The sequence below is a fragment of the Leuciscus leuciscus genome, assembly GCF_965113295.1.
Source record: "Leuciscus leuciscus genome assembly, chromosome: 8".
Classification (NCBI taxonomy): Eukaryota; Metazoa; Chordata; class Actinopteri; order Cypriniformes; family Leuciscidae; genus Leuciscus; species Leuciscus leuciscus.
Window position 1 is genome coordinate 41,752,352 of NC_138732.1, and position 12,072 is coordinate 41,764,423.

Consider the following 12,072-nt stretch of genomic DNA (forward strand, 5'->3'; position numbering starts at 1 on the left):
TTTGAATAGGATAATCTTGCACCATATACTGACATAAAACTACAAAAAAAGAGAGAAAATATATTCCATCTTTGTTATCAACAGCATAAAGTCCATTAAACATTACATTACTTCAGGGTTATACGGAGGAACTGCAAGGGTTTGTGAGTTTAATTAAAGGATATTAAGTGATCATAAAAATGTGTTTGAAAGAAAAAGGGTTTCCAAAGACATAGCAATACATGGTTAAATGAATGAATGATAATTTAAATAATAGTGAATGTGTTCAATAGGAGTCTGATATGTTGAGAAAAATGATTTCTGTAAAACCAGTGGTCAAGTGTTTTGTGGCCTATCAGTTCTCCATGTAATTATAAACACCTATTCCACAAAACTAGAAGACTTTCTGAATGCGTATAAGCAATATGCTTTTTTAGAAAAGAAAATTTAAAACATTTAAAAGAAGGGTTAGACTATATTTTAATGTGTCCTTGTTACAGTGTAATTACATATTTAAGTACTGAGTAATAATAATTAACCACATGTATTTACTATAGGGTTAAGATCAGGATTGGGGTTTGGTTTAGGGTTAGTTGCATGTAATTATGCCTAATTTATAGTTATTACTATAGTAAATACATGTAACGTGTAACAACGACACATTAAAATAAAGTGTTACCAACAGAAGAAATGGGGAGACAATAAATTATGAATGATTTACTGCCATTGTGTGAAGAATATGTAATCATGATTTAATCAATATAAAAGTAACTGTAGTCTAATTACACGTAATTACAACTTAAAGTCCCCCTGTGGTGAAAATCCAGCGTTTAATGTTGTTTATGTTGTTTTTAATGCGCTTTAACTCAAACCATGTGTAAGTTCATAAGTCGACAGCATTGCTGAGTATTTCCTCCTTAAAACTGCAGTGAACCAAAGACAGTCTCAAACACACGCTTTGAAATCGCTGGTGTTTCTGACGTCACAAACTACCTTGTAACCAATCAGATCAACGTGTGATCGTCAACCAGTGGATCTCTGAGCTGAGTGAGTGAGTGGAGGCGGGGCTCATTTGCATATTCATAGAACCACGCATACTAAATGAGGCAAGGGTGTCGAGTTACATTCAAGATATTTTAAGGCATGAAGGATTATTTTCAAGAAAAAAAAAAAAAACGTTTAAATATGTCATTTTGGTGATCAAAGATGAGTTTTAAGGGATACAATTATTGACTACAGGGGGACTTTAATTACAAGTACTTAATTTTTGGAATCGGATTATGTAATCCAGATGAAGTAATCCGTCACAACACTGGCAGCTTCTGGAACATTTTTTCCCTGAGAGTCTATGATATTCTGATCTCTAGATATGGCTCAGGTCCCTACTTCAACGTAAATCAATATGATTTTTCATCGAATTGCAAGTAGGCGCTAGATCTGAGGTCACACTTACTGTAGATCAGGGGTTCGTTTAAACTCAAGAGAACGAGAAACTTGCGTCAGACACACAGAACAAACACAGTGCTGAGAGTCACGAGCATCAGAAGTGTTTGGACGGGCTGAAGCAGAATTCAGTGGTTCGAGTGTTCAGTCGAGGGGCTGATGGACACCGGCAGCGGGTGTGTGTGTGTGTGTGTGTGTGTGCGTGTGTGAGGGGGGGTCCTGCGGTTACCCTGAGAACCGGCATGTCCACGGCACAGGGCGTGACGGAGTCGCGGGGATCGATAGCTTACTTAGTTACAAAAGATGCTATTTCACAAGCCAGTGGTCAGCGGGCCCTGAAGTCAGTTGCCTCAGATAACTGTTTGTTAACAAGTAAAGTGTGGCCAAAGAAAGCACATCCGACGCTCCAGTGACAGCATGGAGACGCCGCTTAATTGGCTTTTAGCACCCGACTCCAGAAGAAAAGAAGCCGGAGAGAGAAAGAGAAGGAGTGAGATGCAGCCTGTCCTATTATCTGAGTATTGATGATGACTTGGATGGGATTGCATCAGTTCATCTCTTCCTGGAGTCCCGCAGACTGTGGGTGATGGATGTCTGGGATTTGGGATTTGGCCTGGACACTGGCTACTGAAGGGCTGGGGGTCTCCGAAACACGAGGGAAAATGAAAGAAGATTATCAGGCTTTCAGGTTTGGTGTGTGTGAGGTCGATTTGGCAAGGATGCATTAAACATGCCTTGAGACAGGGTTTGACAAATGAAAAAAAAAGTTAATAATTACATCAAATGTGACATTAAAATAAAAACACATGACTGCACAATTAATCTGAACAAGTAAATGCTGCTTTTGAACTCCATCTATGTACGTACGGCGAGTTTAACGGGCATTTAGGGAATGCGATGTGTGCTTGGTTCACTTAATTTGCATAATTTCAAAATTTTTGGACAGAAGTTTACAGCATTTCAGCAGCATTCCTCCAAAATACAAGTTTGAGGATTTGAATGTGAGAATTTAAGACATAAATATTAATGATGAGGGATATTAATGATGTAATAATTATTAGAATTATTTTTATTTTACAGGACCATTTTAATTTATGACAGTAATATATTTATATCTATGGAAGCTTGTTTCCGCCACAGAATAAAAAATAAAAAAGATAATTGCGAGTTTATTTCTCACAATTCTGAGAAAAGATGCCAATAAACTCGCAATTGAGAGAGAAAAAGTCACAATTATCTTTTAAAATGTTTTATTCTGTGGCGGAAACAAGCTTCCATAATATCTTCACATAATAACAATAATCCCTATATTTATAAATAATCTAAAAAAAATCTAAACAAATCAAAACACAACACTTTAAAAACGATAAGATATTTTATCTGTGCGTGTCATGTGACCATTAACCAACATTACAGAACCGCAAACATGTGAATGAGTTGTTGTTACACTAATAAAACATTATTTAAAATTACAGGGTAGATATCGGCGGACAACACAGTTTGGGAAACCCTGCCTGAAGACGAGAGGTTTGGCAAACATTTTAAGAGGCAGTTCCCCAGATAAGACTTTCTTCTACAAAAGGAGGTATTTTGAAGAATGCTCACGCTGCTCTTTTCCATACAATGACTGTATATAAGCACTGTCACGCTCCGAAATGACAAAACACACCATTAAAAGTAATCCACTGTAAATCTACCTAAAGATTAAATAAAGGTACCATTGCTACCTGTCCTCATAGTGAGAAAACCTCAAGAACAGCTTTTGTGTCACACAAAGAACGCCAAAAGAATGTGCTCTGACTAGTTAAGTTACATACAGTCAATCCAGACATTATTCAGACACCAGATTTTATATTTGATTTTTATTTACTAGTGTGTGCAGGACACTATAGTTAATTTATCTAAGTGAGGAGAGCAAAATAAAGTAAACTGTGACATATTATACCCAATAATTCTTCATACAGGGACTACCAGTGACATTTATAAAAATTTGGGACCAAAAATGATTCCGACACTTTGAGCTGATCATGTTTTGCTGAAGTGTCTTTTCTTTAGTAACTAATGCTCTTTTTACACACAGACTGAACACAATGAAGCATTGCTTGGTGATTGGTTGAGCTAAACTGGTATTATCTAATTGTGTAGTCAAATTTAACAGCTGACAGATATTCAACATCATTCATGTGTGAGACAGTCTAACAGAAGGACGGACAAAACCAGTCAAATATCCACTGATTTATTGTCATATTTTATCACCATTTTCTAAACTATAGCAAATAAACAGTGATAATGTGAGAAATGTTGAAGGTGTCTGAATACATGTTGGTTTGACTGTATATTGCATGTATTGTCTGACCTGGCTGCTGCTCCTGGCGTTTCCACTTCTCCTTCTCCAACCGCAGCGCATCTTCTGGGTTAACAGGCCTTCCCAGCTCATCCCGAGGGATAATGCGTCCATGGAACGGGCACTGAAATTACATCACATTTCATGTCAGTACTTCATTCAGTGTGTGTCCTGCTCGCATCGCTGTTGCTCGTCTGACCTTTACTCTATCTTGACGTTCACACAAAGATCCATCTGGCATTGGTGCTCTGCACTTGTGCTCCACAGGTTTGAATTTCCCAGCGAACGTGATGTATCTCGACTTCATCTCTGCAGAAAGCTCCTCGTTTTCCACTTCTTCTTCCACCTCGTGAGGAACCCAGAACTGGTGCTGTGATGTTTGCCTGAAAACCAGTGAAAAAACAGGTCTTACTGAAAGAAAAAACACACATCACTTCATCATGTAGAAATTGGCTTCTCAAAGTGCATTTTTTGCATGACTGTCATTGATCTCAATGGCTTTTCCAGCCCGTGAAATGATGATTTCCTGATATTTCCAGGTTTTGCATGACTCTATATTGTACGCATAAATCTTGTATCATGATGCCAAGCAGTAAATCTCCGGATCAATGTTTTCATCAGTTAATATAGGAGAACAGGAGTTGATGTGAAGTCATGCAATGGTGCTCTCTAGTGGTCACTTCACACCACTCACACTCCAATGAGAGACGGATGAATGCATGTTTCTCATGAAGGAGAGCGTACTTGATGATCTTCCCGGCGGTGGGCTGCTCCTCTCCCCAGTAGTAAAGATCCACTCCGAACGGGACGATGGGCGCCTCCACCGAGGCTTTCTCTACGTTCATGCCCTCCTGGCCACTGCTGCTCACCACGGACTCAGACACACTGAAACAACCAACACACACTTTTTCAACAAAACACTTCTGTGTTTTGGTCATTCATTCACACGACAAACGCGTTGGGGCCTGAAAACGCAAACTTCTGAAAACGGGTTTCAAAGTGCACGTTTTTGAAATTGATACTGGTATCATCTTTATTTGTGTAAACGGTGTCATCATGCGCATGCGCGTAGTGTTTCTTTATCCGTGATCCGTGTGAACGGGATCATTTTGACAAAGTTGTCGTTTGTATGCAAAAAACACAACAACCATAATGAAGTGATCTTCACAATAGATAATGCTCTACAGTGAACTCTGTTAGAGAGACACACATTACAGTTTATCTGTTCAATAAAACACTTACTCTCCTGTTGAGGAATAAAACACCATCATCTCCACCTCCATGTTGATTCTTGTTTTATTACCAGCTCTGGGTCTCACACACACACACACACGCACGCACGCACGCACGCACGCACGCACGCACGCACGCACGCACACACACACACTCAGGATTTGATGCTGATTCTTGTTTTATTACGAGCTCTGTGTACCTTTAAATATTATATTTTATGAATATAAAAATAAAACATAAAAAACATGATAAAATATTTTTTAAATCATAAAATATGGAATCTGTATTTCTGCTACAAATGTAACTCTGTTACAGTAATAGAGGAAGGGAACATTTAAAAACACATGTTGAAAGCTCATAGTCAGAACTGCACTGTTAGACTCCATATAGAATATAGTATAGTATATAGTCATTTTAGTAGTGGTCAGCCAATACAGTTTTTAAAAGCTATTTTATATTTAATTTACACAATACTTTCTCAGATTTCACTAAAATATTTGACAATATACCATACAGTTAAATCCTTTTGAGAATTTAATAATTTCCATATACTTTCACTGCTATCATTTTTTTCTTCTCTTTTTCTTCACTCTCAGAGAAAGGGTACAGAAGCTGTCTCTGAGGAGTGCATATTAATACCTCAAAGGCACATATTGTTACCAAAAGTGTATATATTAGTACATAAATGGTACATATTAGAACCTTTTTAAAAGGGTACTGGTCCCAGTGACAGCTCTTGTACCCTTTTCCTGAGTGTGTACTGCACATCAGTGTGTGTGTGAACTGATGGAGGTCAGATCACCTGGTGGACGGGGCAGGGTCGAGCCTCTGTCGGAGCACACGCAGCGTGGCGGCAGCACAGGTGGGGTCCTGCTCTTCATCACTCATCTTCCTCCTGAGTCGAGACAGGCTGGCGGACACGAGGGGAACGGGACGTTTGACCGCAGCTCTCGACGGCTTTGCTTTGACCTCAGAGGCTGATGTTGAGGGAGTTTCATCAAGTCCTGTGAGAGACAACGAGAAGAATGACAAAAACAGGTCAAACGTTCAGAAGGCCACATCTAGACTGTATTGTTCAGGACCCCAGCACACGCACCGGTGGTCTGATGGACTGAGCGGGGTCCTGTGGGAGTGTGCAGGGGCTTAAGCTGGACTTAAGAGAGACACGAAGATCTGAGACTCGCCCGAAAGCTTCCCGGCTTAAAACTTGAAAGTACGGTGAATTCCTCATAAGACTGTTTACGGGACACCTGACCACTATACATCACTGACGACCTGGGTCTGCTCTTATAGCTCATCAACCAATATGGCCTTTAAAAGTCTACATAATGGGCAGTATTTTCAGATACATTTAATAAATAATGTATGTGTATTTTGATTTTTTTTAAATAAATAACTGAGGTATTTTATTTTACTTTTAATTGATTAACGATTAAAAGTAAATGATTAAACGATCAATCGCATCCAAAATAAAAGTTTGTGTTTACATAATATACGTGTGTACTGTGTATAATTATTTTTGTATATATAAATACACACACATTCATGTATATATTTAAGAAAATATATATATATGAAACATATATGAAAATATTTGTATATATTTAAGAAAAATCTGTTATTTATATATACAATATTTATATTTATATATAATATAAATGACATATAAATATATATACAGTAAATACATGCAAATATTTGTATATATTTAAGAAAAATCTGTTATTTATATATAAAATATTTATATTTACATATAATATAAATGACACACATATATATATATATATATATACACAGTATATACATGCAAATATTTCTAATATATATATATATATATATATACACATGCATGTCTGTGTGTATTTATATATACAAAATAATTATACACAGTACACACACATATATTATGTAAACACACACTTTTATTTTGGATGCGATGAATCGTTGCACAACCCTAAAAATATATGTTTGAGGTCTCAGATTCCTCCTCCTGTGTAAGCCTATGAGATTGTTTGGCCTGTTTTATTGTCCCCCTCCAAATATAACTCTGATCACTTATCAACCAATCTCTAACCCTAAATATAAGCAATAGTGAAAGTGATGCCTTAGTTCAATTAAGCAGAAAGAGTGGTTTACACACTAAAGAAACTATGTTAAGGTCTAAGGACAGGATGAGAAACGTACGGCCAGATTCGTACGATCCTGATCTCCATCCTCTGGTGTGTACAGTTAATCCAGGCTCACTCCCTTTCAACGACTCACTGCATTACAGCGGCGCTCCAGTCTGTGGAATCATGAAATACGACCAAATCCTTTCTTTTTCTGTTCAAATTGACCAAAATGGTAGCTATTTGTCTGAAGCAATAAAGTTGCAGGTGCTAAAGAGATAAATCAATAAGAGGAAATAGAGAGGCCCAGCAGTAGACATAGAGTTGAGCTGCCAATGGTGGCGTTATTGATTTTCCTGAGTTCAGCAGGCCTTGTAATTAAAATGTAAATTTTGAGAGAGATAACGTCCTGACAGGAACGCTGGGATAAAGGGATAGATAAAAGCTGTTGTGAAAGGAATGGCGAAAGAGAAAGAGAGAGAGAAAGGAGGAGAGGAACAGACAAAATACTTTTCGAATGAAAAGGTTTCTCTCCGGATGAGAGAGCCGGAGCAATTCTGAAAGAAAGAAAGAAAGAAAGAAAGAAAGGGAAAGATTAGCCAGAGATGAGCTGCAGTCCTGTGACAGGTTGATGTAATATTAAATGAAACGGCTGATGCTAACTTGCGCTGATTGATAAATCTGAAATGATGGAGTTAACTTGGCAGTAAATCAGAATTATATTTCCCACGTCCCGTTTTAGGAGTATTTAAATTATACTGCGAATGGTTGCGCTCTTAATGCACAATTTCCATTTTCAATCTATATTCCTTTGCATATAGAGTGCAGCAAAAAAAAAGAAAAAAAGTAGTGCTTTTCACATTTAATTCAATAGAAAAGAACTGACATACACGCGTCTCTAATCAGCCTCAGGTCTGATTCACTGCGGTACATGATTGCTGGAGGCGTTTGCTAAGGTAAGCATCACTAGTGCTATTGCTCATATGTGGGGTTAGGGTCTAGATCAGATCCCTAGCCATAAGTATTAAAGGGGTCATGACATGAGAAATCAAACTTGCCTTGATCTTTTGGCATTCATTAAATCAGCCTGCAAGATTCAGAGAGTAAAACCTTCTCATTTGAGTAAAACATGAAGCATTTATTTAATCAAGCTACAAAAACAGCAAAACACATTTGCATATGACATCGGCGAATATTTTTACATCATCGCACCATAGGCTCCGCCCACTGGTCACTTAACGGCTAACGTTTGCCTACGCTGGATGTGAGTGTCGTGTTAAAAGCAAGCAGAAAATCAGAAGCCATTATAATGACTGGCGCTGTCTACACTGTCCAGTTTAAACAGCTTGTTTGTCTCTGTACAGACTACAGAAGTTTCCAGCATCGTGAACAAGTGGATGGCTTATTTTAATGGCGTCCCGGATTAGTCGGATGATAATATGTTTGTTCGGAGCATTTTATTTTGTAATCGAGGCACAGTGCAATGGAGAGTTCGCACAGAAACTTTAGTTGAAAGATGAAGCATCACAAACCATAAGTCAATGATTTCGTAATGCTTTGTCTGTAAATGTTTTATATGGATAATGTTTTCAGAACATGTTGAACATGAGTGTTGCTATGGTTTCCTATGCAGTGACATTAGCCAATCATAACAGTGTCTGTTCACTGACAAGCCTTAAAGGAGCCGCACATTAAAAACTGATCATTTCAGACAGAAGGTCAGAATGAGGGTTACATATATACATATATATTATTTTGTTTTTGTGCACAAGACTTTATTAACATTATAAGTGAAGTTCAAGGAACATTTTAAAGTAATAAAAAAATCCATGTCATGACCCCTTTAAACTTCATTTGGTTGGTGAGCAGTTTAGCGCACAGACACAGGTGTAAATCACCGCTCTAAGCTAATGGGCGCTCATTAACACCAGCGCATTGTTAATTTGGCATGGCCAGTGCACTGATCATTACATACTTTACTGCAGAAAGCAGCTTGGCTCTGTGAAGTTGTAGAAATGATATCCTAATGAATCTTCAGTCACAGCCTGCTTAGAGATGCCGAGAGGGAACGAATGAAGAACGAGAACAGGAGCGAGAGCTGAAGTCACATCTCATCATTACTGTACGCCGTGGAGTTCATCAGACATTAGCAGGACAATCTGGAAATGACTAAACCACTGCATGAACCTCATTAGCTACTGTAATCGATTATTTTCATGGCAGTGAATTCAAAACGGGACAGGATTTGAGGTCAAATATAATCTGTGGTATTTAGCTGGTGTTTGACCTATCGAGTGACCTCTGTCTTTCGCCTGTGGCTCCCTGTCAATAGAGCTGTCCTTGCCCAGATGGACAACAATCTTCTGCATGTACACATAGTCAGCTGTCAAAACAGATTTGTATCTGCGGCCCCAGGTTATAATTGATTTAAACGAGGCTTAAAGCAATTTATTATTACCTTTCAAAAAGAGATCCGAGTTTATTAAATGTGCAGCTGTTTTACAGTGAATGTGATATTATTGTGCTTCTCACATTTCACACCAAATTATCATCAAACGGTGATTCTTATAACAGTAATGCGATACAAATGATTATTTGACCTATAAATCAACAAATTAAAGACAGCACAACAAATGCATAATATTTACTATGATGTGTAAATACTTTGCAACTTAAGCTTTTTTTTTTTTTATTAGAATTTAGGGGGAAAGTGCTTAATTGTCATAAAATGTCACAATGCAAAACTATATTTTATATATTTTTTATCATTATTTTTCCTTTGATTTTGTAGTGACCTGGAAATAAATGTTCTTGACACGATTTGATGAGACGCATCTTTATAATAATACAACATATTTGTTAAGATATGAATCAGTAATTTTTCTGATTTTTCAAAAACATGTGTATCTAATCAGTAACTTATTAATAAGCGAATACACAAAAGTTGCAAAGTTTTGAATGTTACCATGTTATTACTTCATTTACCCCCTTTTTATTAATTAAAACAATAAAGAAATTCAAGAACTAGAGCAAAAACCAGTGTGATGCAGGATAATACATATTTCTCTCAATATTTATGAGACATTTTATTTTAATATATCATTAGATGAAACTTATAAGAACATATAAGAAAATTACTAGAATGAACTCCATTGACTTCAATGGATATAATTAAATTCATTTTAAAACATATAACTCATAACTGCTCAAAACAGTCTAAATTTATGAAACCTACATTTTCTTTTTCTAACAAAACAACAATCAATATTACTCATTTACTAAATATATTCATTTTACTTGCAAAAACGTTTACTTTCATATGGAAAAAGACGATAAATAGCTTGAATCTCCGTTTCATGCTGCAAATGTTCATCAATAAGGAGGCAAAAAAATGTGGACTTTTCCTTTACCAAACACCATTTAGACTGTTTGGTCTATGAACGTTTGCTCTACAAGCACATTAAGAGTGTATTTACACGACAACAATGTACTAAAAAACAGACGACCCCCGTTCACACGCATCTGCGAAATGTATTTAATTGATTAATTATCATGCATGGCAGGCCAGTAGTTGGCGATGCCACTTTGTCAAGAAACACCCCGCAAACACAAACAGTTTTCACAAATTTGCGTTTTTGTTGTTTACATGGAGACGGTAACGGCTTTCTTTTCAAAAACTTGCACTTTGAAGCCCGTTTTCAAAAAATCTTGAGTTTTCAGGCTCCAAAACACAAATAAACCCCCAAAACACATGAAAAGTTTTCCGTTTTCAGTTGAAAACAATGCTGTGTAAAAATACCCTAAGACATTCATTTATGTCATTTTGTTTTAATTACCGAATTATTGTGTGTGTTTATGCGCAATCATATTTATAAACTATAAAGGAGTGTAGGAAAGAAGCTAAATGTATTTTACACAATCAATTTGAGACATATCTAACAAAAAAATAGATGAAAAAAATCTGTATAATTTCCTTTCGGATCAAAACGGACGCGAACGCAAAAGGTGAAACAATTTAGTTTAAATGGCTATATCTTTTTTCTTTTTTTTATTGTAAAAAACAATCTGAAAATAAATAAATAAGGTGTATTTTGACAGTCTTAACACACTTACAAAATGATGGATAAAAAAAATAATTTAAAAAAACGGACCCGAAGGCAATAGCAGGGTTTTAATGCACTGTCAAACGACCTATTTTTGAAGTAAAACTTACATCTTTTGAAAAGCAGAACCATAAGTCGTACGTTTCATGCTTTACACCTTAACTCTCAAAAACAAACTTTCCTTTCGCGCTTTGAACCTTTCAACGGCTAACCCTTTCAACTAAACTCACCAATCCCACACTGAAATATCCCCTGCCCCGCACTGCAAACAAACAGGCTTCCCCAGAGGACTCTGAAGCGTCACCGTAAGTGTGTGGTCATATCCACCAGAGATTATGTGGATTATGTGTGATGCACCTGAACAAACTCACCGTACTCAGCCCGCAGATGTTCAGGAACATGAGGCTCATAGCCCTCCTTCTCCGGCACGTCCACAAAGTCCTCCTCGCTGTCCTCTCCATCCCCAGGAGCTCTCATCTAGCTCAGAAAACACACATTACAATAAATAACACTTAATAAAGAAGTATTTTTTCTCGCTTTTCTCCGACTCTATGCATGCTGTAAAAACTAGTGTTGCAAAACACATCCAGTTTTTTTTGGTGGTTCTCCAACAAACAGCGCTGGTCTGCTGACAGTGTGTAATTCTCTGTGGGCTGATTAACACTCAGATGGGATATTCACTGTGGCCTCAGGATATAACACAGATTTACAGCACTCTCAACCGCAAACTCTGCAGTAACGTGGGACATCTTAACATTTTAATTCAAAGCCTTAATAGAATTTCCACTCGACCACATCCAATTTTTATTTTTTTCATCCTGGTGCTAGTCTATCTGAGTATTGTCCCAGCTAACTGTGACTG

At 37.2% G+C, this 12,072-nt stretch overlaps 1 protein-coding gene across 1 annotated transcript in view; it reads right to left on the reverse strand.

Moving 5' to 3' along the window:
• The window catches only part of uvssa (UV-stimulated scaffold protein A), a 45,171-nt gene that overhangs the window by 6,328 nt on the left and 26,771 nt on the right, over positions 1-12,072 (reverse strand). The window contains exons 8-12 of the mRNA XM_082178494.1: positions 11,582-11,687; positions 5,802-6,003; positions 4,511-4,651; positions 3,966-4,149; positions 3,779-3,890 (exon numbers count right to left, since the gene is read on the reverse strand). Coding sequence (XP_082034620.1) covers positions 3,779-3,890; positions 3,966-4,149; positions 4,511-4,651; positions 5,802-6,003; positions 11,582-11,687 — 745 coding nt within the window. The remainder of the gene's footprint in view (positions 1-3,778; positions 3,891-3,965; positions 4,150-4,510; positions 4,652-5,801; positions 6,004-11,581; positions 11,688-12,072) is intronic.